The 16,416-nt window shown below is 38.2% G+C and overlaps 1 protein-coding gene across 2 annotated transcripts in view; it reads left to right on the forward strand.

Moving 5' to 3' along the window:
* TMTC2 (transmembrane O-mannosyltransferase targeting cadherins 2) overlaps positions 1-16,416 on the forward strand; it is a 254,213-nt gene that overhangs the window by 89,182 nt on the left and 148,615 nt on the right. Inside the window, exon 2 of one of the 2 annotated variants that reach the window (XM_055712368.1) lies at positions 11,084-11,654. The exons of the other annotated variant lie outside the window; for it this stretch is intronic. Within the exon in view, the coding sequence (XP_055568343.1) occupies positions 11,084-11,654 (571 nt within the window). The remainder of the gene's footprint in view (positions 1-11,083; positions 11,655-16,416) is intronic. 2 annotated transcript variants of the gene reach the window in all.

Raw genomic sequence — 16,416 nt, forward strand, 5'->3', positions numbered from 1 at the left:
CAGAGTTATGAAATACCATAACCTTTTGTGGCACTCAAGTTTCTCAGCTACCAGGAAAAATGCAGTCCTCTGTTGTGCTGCTGTCAGGGATGGTTGGACTTAAATGTTACAGTAGGAAAGTTAAGCCTAGCAGTTAAATATTGGTTTGATCTTCCTGTAGATCTTCAGACCTTCATGATGGTACTTAGGAAAGTTAAAGCTGCTTAAAAAAATTAAAAGAACCATAATGCCATGCAAATGACTAGTGGAGAAAAGAGCATGCGGTTGGCTAGCTTAGAATTGGAGAGACTTGCAAGTCTGGCAGTTTTGGTTCAGTGTACTTCATCTTGACTGGTCTTAGCTGTAATGGTATTGTCAGGAAGGGTGATCAGGTATGTGATTCTGGTAATGGCTTCAGTTGACCTGAATTGCTGTCTGAGATCGTTTTTACTTACTGCCTGTCTCCCAACAGCTGCTCTAAAACATAGAAAGGAACGGTTTCTGTTTGTTTTGCTTTTATGCTTGGATGTCTAAAAAGTCTACTGAAAGGCTATAAAAGCTTATGCCAATTGCAGTTGTTTATAAAACCCTGCTGGTTTCAGTGACATAAATTGGAGGTTATTCCGATACTACTGTGGACTAATGTTAATATAGCAGAAATCAGAATTTGATCCTGTGTGTTCTGATAATATAATTCAACTAATTTGTCATTTCCTGGCTTTTTAGTTTAATCTTTGACAGCATCCAGTAAAATCCTTGAGAGTATGCTTGGTGTGGACTTGCATATAATGGCAACTGTAAAGCCCATTATTTTTTTTCAAAACAACTGTGATCAGTCCTTTCAATGTCAAACCCAAACTGTTGCCTACTAACCAGATGCTCTTAACCAAGGAATTAAGAGAAAAAAAATATTTTAAATACTGCTGTGGTCTCAAATTTTGAATGTTTCACAGTTGCTTCGGCATGTCACAAAACTTGGTTTATTCTAGTAGGTCTCTGCATCTGAATAAGCTACCGAGGCACAAAGATGAATGAAACAAATCAATAAAACTTGTTTCAACCTTTTTCAGTAGTATCAACACCTTCCAAATGGGTGAGTGCTAGTCTGCTCTATTAAAGTATGTTTATGATGGGCATCCCACAGTGCTCCTGTGAAGTTGAAGAGCTGGAAAGGGCATAGTTCATTCATCCAGGACTATGCTGAACAGTCACTCTATTCACTAGAAATGGTGACACACTGTGGGGGCCAAATACTGCTTTTAATTATTTTGAGTTGTTTTACTTTTTGGTAGAATTTAGTTTTCATAAAAATTGGTTTTGGCATAAGTCTTAGCAAGCTCCTCTTGTGTGTGTTTTTTTGTTTTTTTTTCTGGTTTTTTTTTTAAAAAAAAACCCACCTTTTTTCTCTGTGAGAAAAAAATTCAGATTATAAAAATGCTTCCAGGAATTTGTCTGACATGCTTATGGCAAGGCCTGAGGATAAAGTCTGACTGTCCATCACAAATGCTTTGTAGCCAGATCTTAGACCCTCTATATATTCTGTAGGAATTTTGCTTTTTAAGAATCTGAGAAGGATAAGTGCTGCAGTATTTTTAAATTTCAAGTCCTCTGAAAAGATACTTTAAATATTTTGTTGATCCACTGGTGAGTAAAAGATCACCACAGAGAAATGCAAGCCTTGAGTTTTATCTCAAGTGTATGTTGACGTTTCTTGCTGCTTTTCTCATCATGTTAAGCTTGCTTTGGTTTGTGTTTTCTCAGACCATTTCACTGCAATGGCAGTACATCATCTTTGGTTCTTAATCGTGTAGTTGGACTTTGGAGCTGACTCAGAATAAATTAGTTTTTTTTAATCCTCAGGGAGGATTCCCTTGCCCTGCTAATATTATTTAGTATCTGACTATAAACAGGGCTATGACCACAATCACCTGTGACTACGTATTAGAGAAATTGGTAAACTGGACTAGGAAGATAGTAATGACTTTGAACACCAGTGGCATCTGTCTGGTTCCTTAGACCAGACTGATTTCAGGAAAGAAAAATTTTAAGCACTGTATTTTCACTTACCACTTTATTTGGAAGTTGCTGTTTGAAAATGGTACCTTTTGTAGTCTGTTACTGTGTTTGTGGGCAATCTTGCATGTACATAACTGGGCAATGTTTGAAGGCAGGTATACTAAAAATGGGCAATACTACAAGAAAGAAATACCCAAGAGTTCTAGTTTTTTGCCATACAAAATAGTCTTTTAAGGCCTCAGCATCAATATTTGTAAAATATCAAAATACACTTAACCTAAATGGAAAATTCTTTTTCTGTACAATATTGTCTTAAATAAAAGCCCACCCCACAAATCTACTAGTGTGATATCCTTTGGTTTAGAAAACCAATGAGGCTTGTAAAATTGGTGTGTATCAGAACATTATTTTTATGCATTTATGCATCTTATGGTGGGGCTGAAGGAAGGGGAGAGGAGATTTGAGACAGGAGAATTTTGAGTGGGCAGAAATTCCAGTTTGTAGTGCGATGGGGTCTGTGCTTGGTAGTTCTGTGGATCACGAAATCCAGGGTGGGGTCTGCTTTCTGAATCACTTGAACATGATCAATGATAGCTGGGTGTGGGATTGTTTTTGGTTTATGGTTTGTTGTTTTTTTGTTTGTTTTTTTTGGGGTGAGGTGGGTGGGGTGTGCAGGGTTGTCAGGGTTTTTTCCTTTCTCCCCCAGAAGGACATTTGATACGAGTTCTAAAGCAAGTATAATGGTTAAGTTGACCTCTGTGGATATGCATATACCAAATTGTTTGCACTAAATAGATTTTGAATAACACCATTCAGTTAAACCAGTAAAACTTTTAAATTTAGCCAGACCTTTTTTAATGAAGGGTTTTTTTGGTGCTTAAATAGAAGGCTTGAAGAAAGGAACTTACACAAAATAACTCAATGCTTTTCTTTATCCTCCCCCACTACCCCCCCCCCCCAAAAAAAAAAAGTGTTTGCATGTTATGCTGTGGTTCAGTAGTTTCTCCTCTATGCATTATTTCTATATTTGTATGTGTATGTGTTACTGCATATTCTCTTCGATGCTTCACCAAAAATAAAAGCCAGAGTGCCACCTAAAAATTCTTTCAGGCTTTTAAATTTAGAATGCACAAGAGACATGAGTTTAGGCATAATTATGTATAATCTCCTTGAACTTTCTGAAAATTCTGTCAAAGAACAGATTGAATGGAGAGGAAAAAAAGGCTATTTTTTTAACTATTCAGCTTTTTTTCCTCAGTATAGTTTGTCACATGCTAAAAAGAACAGAGAAGTGGATAGTCATGGGACTGATATATGACTGATAAACCCTGTTTTATAGTGGTACAGTATGCGTTGCCTCCATTTGCAGATAATGGCTTAATATGTGTGTGCCTTGGAAAGGCTTTATGTATATTCAGAAGGTGACTTGTCAAAAAAGGTTTAATATCCACACTATTAATCTGGTTAAGAAACTCAACTTGTCTAACTACTGTATTCTTAGCCTTAAAATTTCTGTCCTTGTACTGTTGTAGGATGCTTTATGTTGAAATGGCAAAAATTATTTTTTTTATTTATTCAAAGGAGAGTGGGGAAGAGAAATAGCATTCTACTGCAGAACAGTAAATCTAATAAGGCCTGCTGGGCCTACTTTTATAATCAAAAATAGATTTGAAAAGGGCAGCAGAGGTTCTGACTATGAGTTCTGACCATGCTTCAGAAGCTGGTATTATGTGTGTAGATATATAATATACACACACATACATATAAAATAAAAAAATTGTGTATTTTTGGCAGGCAGTAGTTCGGCACTGAAGAACATTTTAAAGAATAACTTTGAATAGGTAATTGAAAGAATATTTTATCAGGTAAATATGAAGTATTTTGAAGTCTTAAAGGAACAGAATTAGCAATTTTATGTTGTCTAGTGTAGTCAGGAGAGAAGCTAGCTTATGAAACAGCTGTGAGAATAGCAGAAAGCATTTTCTGGTTTAGGTATTTAAGTATTTTTTTCACAAAATTTTTTTTTTTCACAGGCTTACTGTACATGCTGTGGTGAAGAAACTTAAGGAGCAGACAGAAACACAGGAGCCTTTCTCCCTCTTGTTTTTATCTGCTCCCTCCTGAGAGGAAACTGATGGTATCCCATTGTTCAGCATCAGAAAATATTAATTATTTCTCTCACTTCCCTCCAGGGTGCATTTTTTCACCTGTGCATGAATAATCAAATAGTACTATGCCAGGCAGTTGCTCTTAATTAGGGTTTCAAATTTCAGGTAGTCCATCTTTTAGTTGTGTTTGTATCAGGGTAAAGCTTAAACTGAGAGGGGGTGAGGTACACTTAGGGTTAATATTAAGGCCAGATTCTTTCTGCGTGTGAGGACATACTTCGAAATGAAAAAGGCTTATACTAAAGAGAAAGATACAGTTGAAAGCTTTTATAGTTAGCTGTTCAAATATTTATGTTCCAGGTGGAAAAGATTTTTCAGGCCATCTCAACCTTCTTGCAACCAAAATGTTTTGAACCTTTAGTTACTTAAAGTTTTCAAAGCTCTTTTAGTCAATAAGAAAATCAATACATACAGCATACTTCATTGTGGTTAAGGCAATGCTCAACAGCATTCAGTGTTTTATGTAACTACTGCCACTGCTTCCTTATTTCAAATAACACTGTGCATCTTCAGTTATAAAGGTGTGAAGTGTAGAAGTCTGTAGCTGATGGGCTTCTGGATCATAGCCTACTGATGGAGGAAGTCAAACCACAGCTTATAGTCATGCATGGAAACAAAAAAGAAACAAGTTACCTTGCTTATATATCTCCCCCCCCCCCCCCCCCCCCTTCCATTCTGCAAATTTGTTGCTTTTTTTTTTAATTCCTTTTAAAGAAATTGTGCAGCTTAGAAAATCTGAGAAAGTCAGTGTATCTTTATACTGTGGTACAAGACCATAACCTTTCTCTGTGATTTTGTTGTTTGTTTTCTAGAGGTTTTTTGTTGTTGTTTGTTTTCTGGAGGTTTTTTTATTGTTGTTTATTTCTTTGTCTCTTCATTTTTGGCAATGGTTGCAGTCATGTGAGGGTATAGTTACTATTGTCTCACTCATCCATCTTTTCACTCTGCTTGTACTTAATTAATGAAAGTATCACCCAAGAAAGTTTTATGAGTAAAATGCTACTTACACTTCTGTTCCTTATGGTTCCTGTTTGTTCTGGTAATAAATTGAAGTTGATTATGAAATTACTGCTATAGGACAGTAATAGTCTGAAAGCTATAAATATTATCATTTGTTAATATATTTTCCTGAGGCGCTGTACTAACTACGTATTCAGTTAAAAGCTTTCACTAGCAGTTACATAGGCTAGGAATATCATATTAAAAATACATATTGTCTTCAATGTTTGAGCTCTGAGTTTGATGCATTCAGGTATTTCTATACAGTTTGAAAAGGACCATACTACTGGCAGAAATTAACTAGGCACTAGTTTACTAGATCTTTATTTGCCTTATGTAGTATTAGGCTTACCTGTCATTAATTTAAAATACGATTTGAACCTAGGTTTTTGATTCAATCTGATGCATATAGTTCTGTTCTCAGAGCCTAGCTAGCAACTCAAGATCCCATGTATCATTTAGCTAGTTATTACCCAGTATTTCCTATCTGAAGACAGCTGAGTTATTAGCTATTCCTTAGAGATTCACCTAAGACAATTTGTTCTTGAGAGAAAACTGAAAGCTGCAACTTGAAACCCAGAGGATGTGCAGAATTTGGTCTCCTGCAGGTGTCCCTAGTTGATATACAATATAGAGATCTTTTTTTTTTTTTTGAGAAGTGGCATGAATAAAACTACTGCCTGCTAGATTTGTAGATAAATTCCACTTTCATAACAGTTGAGACGAGTGAACTTTAATACAGAACATGTAAGACATAATTGCCACCAGAAATCTACTAAAATGGCTAATAGTTCCCTTGAGTCTATAATTAAACATTTAAATGAATGTGTTCTCATGTACTTAAGCTTATTACTTTCTGAAGACATCTCTATGCACTAGATAGTATTTTCTGATTTTTTCCTTATCCTATCAATACAGACTACATGTACATTGCAGTGTGTGGGCAAGTATGAGAGTTGTCCACAGTATGACAAACTCTACTTGCCTGCTTTCTGACCACACACCTGCCTAAAAGATAGCTTGTAATTTGTTTGGAGGGCTGACTCAGCTGCTGTACATTTTGGGGACGTTTGTACTTCAAAATTAGGCTCTGTCTATGTTTTTAGGCTTGTTGTCCCTACAAGTAACATATAATCTTCAAAGCATCCTTAGGATGACTCACTAAGATCCATGGTAAAAATATTCTAGAGTGCTTTCCCATTGCTATTTATGAAAAAGGAGTAAATGGGTAGTATTCAAAAATGATCTTGAGAGAAACAACAAAGAACCTCCAAGTAGAGACTTGCCAGTCCATCACTGCCTGTCTATTTTGTGTGAGATGGGGCTGGTCAATGGCTTCCTGTATACACATTTGGGAGTTCTCCTTTTTCTTTAAAATATGTTCTCTACTTCAAATGCTGATGTTCATTTTCAGCATATGGGGACCATTAGCAATACTGAAGCTGGACACAAGGCTTAACGTGTTAAATCACTTTAGAATGTTGCATCTGTTTTTTTTTTTTTTTCCTATTGTTAACACCTGGATCAGTTTAGCACTAGTGCAGAAGTTTAGGACATATATAGCTGTTAATTTTAAAAACATCTGGGATTTTTTGTGTGTGTATGCATCTATATGTGCATGCGTGAACTGCTGGATCTCTGGTATTATTGAGTTTGATGAAAAAAAATCTTACTGAATTGCACTCAAGATGTGTACTGACCTAGGCAACCAAGTGGTTTATGGCAGGAGGCAGAAAGATTCTTTCAAATGGAATAGAAATTGTGATTGTGCCTTTACAGCTTTTGTCTTTCTCCAGACTCCATTTCTGAAGAACTGATAGGTGACTCTGATTCCTTTTTCCTCCCCCTCTCAAACCCATCCATTTGTAAGATACTCTGCTCTCTGGTATGCGTGAAATGGGCAGGCATTAAAAATTGAAGAAAGCAAGTTCCCTGGCTGAGTCTGCAACTGTTATCTGAGGCTGCTTGAAAGTAAAAATGCCAATCCTGTTGGAGCTTTGAAAAATGGCTTTCCCTGGTGACCCGCTGCCTTTTAGTGAGAGCAGAGTTTACAGCTCTGTTGAAGAGTGGTGAGTGCAGTTGCAGAGTTTCTCTTGTTATGCCCATTAGCAAGATTGGACTAATCTGTGGGATGTAACCTAAAGGTAAACTGTGAGTGAAGGAGAAGACAAGGCTAATAAGGCATTTTGTAGTTTCCTTTATCCTAGAGTCTTTCCCAGAGCCAGCAATTAATATTATTTTCTGTCTGCGGAGAGCCCGGGTAGCTGCCAGCGCAGGAGGCTTTACAAAGGAGACATCAGCACTACCTGCCAGGCTGCGAAGAGGGACTGCTTTCAAAGTCACCATTGAAATTGGCGACTGAGCATCAATGCTGCAGCAGAGTTAACAGCATGTTAATTCAGTAATTAAAGAAAATCAGGGCCTTGTTCCATCTGGGAGCAGGGCAGCCAGGGGCAGGGAGCAGCAGTCCAGGGGAATTGGGCACCTTTTTGGGGCTGAAGCCAGGCCGGGACAGGGGCCCACGGGTGGCCCTGGCTCAGTGGGCCCATGGCCAGGCCGGGCTGTGGGAGCTGGAGACCGGCCCTGCTGGGGCATCGCTGGGGCAGGGGCTGATGGCCCCGGGGGGCTGCCATGGGGTCCTGGGCCATGGGCAGGGTGGGGGAGCCTTGGGAGGGAGTTCAGGCCTGTCAAGGCTTGTTACTACTCTCAGGGCCCTGAAGAGCAATTTAGTACTATTTGTATTTATTCTTTTATTTTATTAGGTACAGAACTTCTATTTCTCTCCCCTTCACAAAGGTAGACATTTCACTTAATGTTTTTCTTGCCAGCCAGTCTGGGGGTGTGGGTGGACACAGCCATGGTTATGTGTGGGCTGCCCACGGGCTGTATCTGTCTGACCTGCAGCAGAGGTGCTCGGGGTGTTGTCCTCAGTGTTATGAGACCTTGCTCACTTTAACTTTTGAGGGCAAAATGACACAGAACTGCCTGGCACCAGTATCTCAGGTGCTTGTATTCCTGCATCCTCCTGCACAGTCAAGTCTAATGTTGTCTGAGTGTGGTTTTTTTATACAATTAGCAAGCAACCTACCCGAGACTTGCTTCTTTGCTGTAGGACGTCTACCTTTGCTCTTGTATTAGGCTTTTCTAATATCCCAAAGCATTAGCTAGATTTCTTTTTTCTTTTACTTTTAAATGTTTAGGGAAAAAGAAAAAGAAAACATATGGAAAGAACTGTTAACTTTATTTAAAATTTTAACTCATAGAGAATGCAACATTTGACCTGACTGAACCACTGAGAAAGCTGGAACTGGCAGCTTCTGTATTTTTCATGCTGACTGGCAGGGACTAGAATCTGTTGCCTTTACACACATGAGAAGCTAGGAGTATTTCAGAATTGCCTGCTGAATTCTGTACCCACATACTTAGTGATCAATACTGTGTCTTCAGGGCTTCCTTTAGATATTTTTTGTTGTGGTGGTGGTGTGGGGTGGTTTTTTTTTTTGGTGTTTTTTTTTTTTGTTTTTTTTTTTTTAAAAAAAAATTTCACGTAGACTGAACAGGAAAGGATCAGGGTTGCATCAAATTTGTTGCTAAGGCTGTAAATAAAATTTAGCTGAATTAATGCCTTCAGAATGTACAACAAGTTTCTGTAGGATATGGAGAAAAGCAGTTTACTTTTGTGTGGAATACTCGTATTTGACTATACTGCATGAAAATGATAGGCTTAGAGGGAGAAGGCTGGTCTCTTTTTAACGAGTGTAGCAGCATAGTGTGGAGTTGTTTTATACATATGTACTGATAGCTGTAGTTCCGTCTTTTTTTTAAATTGGTTACATGGCTTCAAGTATTGGAAATGGTGACGTTTGCAAAAGATACATGAAAAGCTACCATTTCCTGGGAACAACCTGTGCACCATCTAGGCTGCAGCAGAACTCTCTGCCTCAGGAGAAGGTAACTGTGCTGGCAATATTACCACCACTTATTTTCTCAGTATTTCCCCAAGAAAAAAGCAGGCTTGCGGTTCAAGTTCTCAACTCTAAACCCTGACATTTGATAAACATTCTTAGCATTTGGGAGCCTGTAGTCTAAAATTTTTTTTTCTCAGAGAAAGGACTGGACTCTTTCTAGATTAACACCTGCTTTATTCTTGCTGAATTCCTAGTTTTTCTGATAGTACTTCTGAGAGTGATACTACAAACTGGAATCACAGAGGAACTGGATTTCAGGAAAGGACTACACAGAAGGACAAGATAAAGTGAAAACAAAGATCTTGTTTTCTTCCAATGTTCTTTTGTGACTGGACTAAAATGAGAAAAATGTGTGTGGGGTTGGGAAAACAAATACAAGCAACCTGATCCACTGCATAAGCGGAAGTCAAAATTAAAATTTTCAAATGTACTAGAAAGCATCATCAGATCTTTAAAGGATTTAAGCTGACCTCTCCATAACCTCCATATGCTCAGAGACAAAAGGACATGCTGAGAGGAAGCCTGTCTGAAAGCATTACAGCAATGTGCTCTGGACAATGGAATTGCTGATCTGCGTGGTATTTGCATGGAGATTCTGTGGCATAGTGTATCAGCCTTTGAGCAGTTTTCTTTACAGAACAAGACAACATTCCTGAAACTAATACCATAAAAAATGGGTTTTGGATATAGGTTCCAAGGGAATGGAGAATATGAAGGGAGTCTTGGAGGATGAATGAGAGTAGTGCATTTGAAATGCAGGCCTTAGTTTCACACCATTTTTTTTTATTCGTCATCTGAATTGAAGAATTGTTAATCATGGGAAGATATTTATTGGAAAAGCAGAAAGAGAGAATGAGTAAAGAATTAAATATAAATCATACCTCTTTAGTATTTTTAATAGAAGAGTCTTGAGCTGGCTGGAGCCTTAATTACGCTGGTAAAATAAATGCTAAGTTAAGCTCAGTAGTAACAGCAATGCATCTTTAAATAATTGCTTAAATACGCTTTGGCTACGAAGGCAAGTAACTAATTAAATTCTAGTCATCTTTTTGCACTAAGCAGGTCTCACACCTTCTCCCACAGCATAAATTTTAAATGCAAATGATTGCATTTGTACGAACACTATAGGGGACAGATTTTTACAGTACCAAATTAGACATGGAGACTGCTAATGGCTGGCACCAGTCCTTGCTGGGGTGGTTGGAAACATAAATGCTGAAAGCTGCAGCATTGTTTTTTTTTCCAACCAAGCTGACACAGATTTGAATTCATAAGCTAATACAACACAAAAATGTTTTTTCTTCAGTTGTAAATCTAAGAAATTTAAAGAGAAGGTATATTTTCACCTGTAAAATATTCTGCTGTCTGCCTCCAGCAAGGCGTTAGCAGAAAATGTTGTCAGTCAAAATATGTATGAGACAGTTGTGGGAGTGCTCCGTACAGCACCAGAGATTTGCATGCTCCTACGAACTCCTGTATTTATTGTTCATCCATGTCAGTGAGATTCATTCCAACATCTAAATTAAAATTTCAGTATAAAAGGCCGGTTGGGGTTTTAGTTCTGAATTACTGGAGGATCTGTTGTTTCAACAATAATATTTGTCAGTTTTTCATATTTCTTTTCCATTTTAATTAAAACTCATCAAATCTTAACCGATTATTCCTGGGTTAGACTCTGAAGAATGTCACTGAAGGGTGTTTTAATTTAATGGAAGCAACGTAACATCTGTTTCTAATGTTTTAAAAGCCAATTTATATGGAAATTTTGCTTTAGTGGGAAGTCAATAGATACGTAGCTTTCTAACATCACATGTAAAAATTCAAAACTTGAATTAAAGCAGCACCAAAGCAATGCCATTCTTTTTTGTGGTAGCAATATGATTGCATTTTGACAGCCTTTCATTTGTACCCTTTTCCATCTGTTGAAATGAGGTTTTTATTTGTCTTTTGTAGTCGAGCTATCAAGACAAACCAGGACCTTCTGCCTGAGACGCCGTGGACCCATATCTTCTACAATGACTTTTGGGGGACACTGCTTACTCACAGTGGGAGCCACAAGTCCTACAGACCTCTCTGCACGCTCTCCTTCCGCATTAACCATGCCGTTGGAGGGATGGACCCATGGGGCTACCACCTTGTAAATGTCCTGTTACATGCTGCAGTCACAGGCCTTTTCACAAACTTCTCCAGGATCCTGTTTGGGGATGGGTACTGGACCTTGATAGCAGGCCTCCTGTTTGCATCTCACCCGATCCACACAGAAGCCGTAGCAGGGATTGTAGGGAGGGCAGACATCGGAGCTTGCCTCTTCTTTCTGCTTTCCCTGATGTGTTACATGAAGCACTGCTCTACTAGAGGTTCCTCACTGAGTACTTGGGGCTGGATCTTGGGAGCAGGGCTGTGTGCAGGATGCAGCATGCTGTGGAAGGAGCAAGGAGTGACTGTTCTGGCCATTTCAGCGGTGTATGATATCTTTGTATTTCATCGACTGAAAATGCATCAGATCATTCCTGCTTTATATAAGGTGAGTCTTCTTTCTTGTAAGCTATTTGTTCATAAGGCACCAATCACTGTTAAACAGGTGCTAAATGAGTTTAAGTACACAATAATTCTTAGTAGTTTAGTCAACTCCCCAAAATAAGCACAGATGTCTAATGCTGAAAGAACATTTAAAGCAGTTTAGTATGGGGGTTTTGCATTTTGTTTAAACAATGTGTTGTTATCCATTGCCATTACTTGACGCTGGGGATGTATTTTTTTCAATTACTTTCCTTGCTTCCAGCAGTGCTCTCCTTAGATTCTGTTTACTGTCTAGCACTGGATTGCTGGCTGCATTTTGCAAAGAATTCATTCATGCTCTTATCCTCTTGTATCTTGCAAAGTCAGCTTAGTTTGGTTGGGCGTGCAAGTGTGGCAGCTGATATCATCTACAGGCTCCCTGAGGCAAAAATAGAGCTCTTATTGGTCTAGTTTTACAGAGATGCATAGGAACAGGGTGCATGCCTTTGGCAGGTATTTTTTCTCCCCCCTGGTAGGAACTGACTCCAATGTATTATTGCCTTAACAAAATAAATATTTATCATTTTTTAACTTCTTGCCCAAGAACAAACACATAAAATAAGCAAACAAACATGCTGACCAAAACCCCCTAACCTCCCTCTCCCAAAACTACATGTATTTTAGTGGTACCCAGAAACGCCAGCCAAAATCAAGACTCATTTAAATCAGTTGCTGTACAAATGAGTAAGCTAAGTATTTCTAATTTTATTTTCAGTGAAATGGATTTCTTTCAGAAAAATACTGACATAACAAAAGGAGTGTGTTTCATAGGGACATGTTATATCACATTTTTCAGTGAGACATAACCAAAATAAAGCAATAATACAAAATACAGTTGTGCAATCTATCTCAAACACTGTGATTTTAAAATTTTGATTTCTCACTCACATGAATTGAGAAAAAAAATGTAGATTTTGGTAAAGCGATAATTTCTGCTTGTACACTACAGATGTATAGACTATACAAGGAAAACAGTAAGAGTAAAACAAAAATTAAGTGGTTTCTGATAGTGTCCTCTTAAACTGCTGTGACATGTTGGCTTAGTTATGCTGTTTTCTGACAAAACTGGAAAGGAAAGAATAATTTCTTGTGTGTGTATATATTACTTATGTATATTGACGTATGTAAGACCTCTTGTTGTCAGTAGCCAAATATTGTATGTTACATTTTGCACCTAATATTAAGCAGAAGCAAACAGTAAGCTAATTAAGTTTGGGTGGGTTTTTTTTTTGAAGTGCATCTGTACCAGCAAGGTTTGTTCTGAAAGATATAGGGTGAGATTCTGTAAAGTGCTTCAAGCAGTTTGGTTCATAATTCAAGTACTATCCTACAGAATTAAACAGTGGTAAAAACATTTATCTGGCATATATGAAATTCTGAAGACCTTGTGCATGACTTTACACAAATCTAAACTGTGTTCTGCACAGCCTCTCCTCATTGCAACCTCTAATGACGAAGATGCAGTCATGGAGCTAGGAATTTTTTTGTTGCAGAACACTCCTTGCTCAAAACCAAAACATTTGCAAACATTTGTGATCCCCGCCCCCCCCCCCTTTTTTTTTTTCCCCTCCTTTTGTGCTTCAGGGCCAGGGTGAAGTTGTTCCAGAAAAGACCTAAGTGACACAGGTGAAGTCTGAGCTTCCACATCCTAGAATGCCTGTCTTCCTAGATGGGACGCCTGGCTTGTGCGTGGTTTTTCACCCAGTACTGGACTTCTCTTGGACAGCAAACTCTTGTCAAAGCCTCAATATTTTTTCCCATCTGTAACAATAGAAATAATAATTCTGTGCTTTGTAGATTACAGATCTTCATGGAGATTGGATTTTAGCTGGAGGGAATTTTATGGGGAGAGACCACAGTAAACAAAACATGAGCATTTTTATTAATCTGCCAGAAATGCATTTCCTAATTCACTAACTTACAAGGCTACCTTTTTCCTTGGTCAGCACTGCTGTCCAAGTTTTTCTTCAATACTAGGGATGCCTCTGTTCATTCATTTACAGTGATGAGGAACTCAGCTGGAAGCTTCAGTTACAAACTATTTTAAGTAAGGCTTCTTTCTTACTGAAGTTTTTGAAAAATCATTCACAAATTACATAATGTTTTGTAAGAATGTATCATTCTATAGGGCTTGAGATGCCAGGAAATATCTTCATTGGCCTAGCTTGTTATGAGAAGTGTTTCTTTTTGAGTGGCTTGTCTGTATACTCCTTTGTAGTCCAACTTTGCATAGCCTCTACCTTTAGCATTGCAGTTTCCTGCTCCTAAGCATGGGAAGTAACACTGTGAAATACAAACCTTTTGTAAGGATAATCACTGTAATTACAAAATAAGTAAAGATAGGTGTGTTACAGAGAAACAAAGGTAGCACCTTAAAAGCAAATTAAAGCAAATGCTTCAGTCTTCTGGAGAGCTTTACACTGTATGATAGAAATGTTCTAGGGCAATAAAACCACTGCAATTTACTAAAAAAGAAACTGAAAATAATTATTCTAGTGCATTGCCGCCTTTTTCAGTCAGTATTTTCCGAAGCACTTTCTTTGAGTTTTACCCTTTCACTTAAAACACTGTTTAGAGAGTGTTCAGGATAGTGAGACTGTCACTGGCCTGCTCCATCCAAAGACTGCAAATTCATTTTGGAGAATGCTATTTAGCTGATATCAATGGAGAATTTGAGAATGGCCAATGCACATGGAGTTGAGAAATCTGGATTTTGACTGTAGCATGTCTGACCAATGTTTGACAACTCCTGACCATGAAGGTATGTTAGATGCTGTCCTGTCCTGCTGATTTGAAATTACGTTTTAGATGTATTTTCAAAGAATTGCAAGATTATTATGGTGTAAGATTGCCATTTTAAATTGATAACCTGGCTCTTCAGAAATCATTAATAAGAACAGAGCTAAGTTTTCTTACTAAAAGCTTTGATTTTTGGTTCTGTATGTTTATACATGGAATGATAAAGATAGGTGAGGCTTTTGCTTTGCTTTTCATATGCTTTGTTTTTAAAATAAACAAAGTAACCCCCCAAAGTATGTAGCCAACAGATTCATTTTTGCATTATACAGAATTAAAGCACAGACTCAAATAAAAATTAAGAAAGCTTTCAGGTCTGCATTTCTCTGGGATCATTTGGGTGTTGCCTTTTTTTTGCTGCTGCTTTGGCCTTAAATGAAATATATCCTTATTAAGAACTGACAAATTAGTTTTTCCTAGAACAATCAGTAAAATCTCCTTAAGCAAACAAAATCAATTTTTGGATTACTATTTTTTTAAATATTGTTGCCTACACTTTTTCTTGCTTGAAAAGGCATTCCTGCATTGCAAATTGCATGAGACCAAAGTAGCCATCTACAGATACGTTAGCTAATTGGCTTGAGCATTTAAAAAACTGGAGTATGGTTTAAGCCAAAACAAAAAAACTCCCACCAAACTCCTTCTCATCAAAGAACTCCCTATTAGAATGTCTGGGTAATTAGAAATAATTGTGTCTATTTACCTGTTCAGGAATTTCTCCTTTGTGTTTTCCCAGTGTAAATACTGGGAGAGGGCATCTGCAGTAGAAAGGGGGGAAAAAAGACATTGAAAGGGGCAGTTTAGGAAAATGTTATGGTCTTCTGTAGTGTGTTGGAGGGGGAAAGTGTAGAATGGTGTCAAGGAAGAAAGGAAAATCATTTTAAGAAGTGGTTAGCTCAAATCTATATTAAATAGGTAAGCAATAATGATATGAAACAGAATGCTTTGTAATGGACTGGTAGAAAGGAGCTATGCCTTTCAGGCTACCTACCTTAAGCTAAATGCTGTCCAGCTGAGCTGACACAACTGTTTCCTGGGCTGTGCTGCAAACTGGAACTGAGAGGAAATGCAGGTTAAAAATACCCCTTAACCACCATCACTACCCCCAGTATTCCAGGTATATCTTTAGGAGTTATTTTAAACCTGAATCAAATCAGTTATATCTACTCTTCATCATTGCCCTACAAACAGCTGTACTGGCAAATACTGAGAGGAAAGCAGAGGTGCAGCAGCAGAAACAAGGAGTGGAGAGCAAGGGGTTTGGGGGAGTGGGTGGTTAAGGACCTAGGCTGGCTTTCTCCCAGACTATATGTCTTTTGGCTTCTGTAACCTTTTTCAGAATATACACGGGGGAAACTGAGACACAATTAATTGTTTAAAGAACAGTAAAACCACTGACCTTCTTCGGGATGGTCACTGCAGGATGAGCTGGTAAAAGCAGCTTTAAAAATGCTCCAGGAGATGGCATTGGAGTGACAACCCTGGTTTTTTTCCCCATTTTATCTTTGGTCTGAGTGTCCAATAAATACAAAATGGTGGCTACTGCACAAGGCCAGTAGCTGTTTACTGGGCTCATGCCTTTTATCATGTGAGTCCCAGTTTGTCAGATCAAGTACATGACATTGTCCCAGTGCAATCTGAGTGGACTGGCAGGACTTCTGAACAAGGCAGCTGCAGAGCAGGACCACCAGCAGAGCAGATGAGTATTACCCCTTATTTAGAAGCTATTCTTAATGCACTTTAAAATTGTACATCGTAGCTACTTATTAAACTATCCAGTTCTTTTCCCTGTCATCCGCATATTGGTTATTCAGTAGAACTTGGCTGCTGATTTTTTTTCTTTTGCCAAGACTTTTTATTCCCATCAGCCTGTGATGCGCTCTCTCTGGCTGGTGAAGTTGTCAGTCTGGACCCCATTTCATTTGGTTAGC

Source organism: Falco cherrug, chromosome 5 (assembly GCF_023634085.1).
Source record: "Falco cherrug isolate bFalChe1 chromosome 5, bFalChe1.pri, whole genome shotgun sequence".
Classification (NCBI taxonomy): Eukaryota; Metazoa; Chordata; class Aves; order Falconiformes; family Falconidae; genus Falco; species Falco cherrug.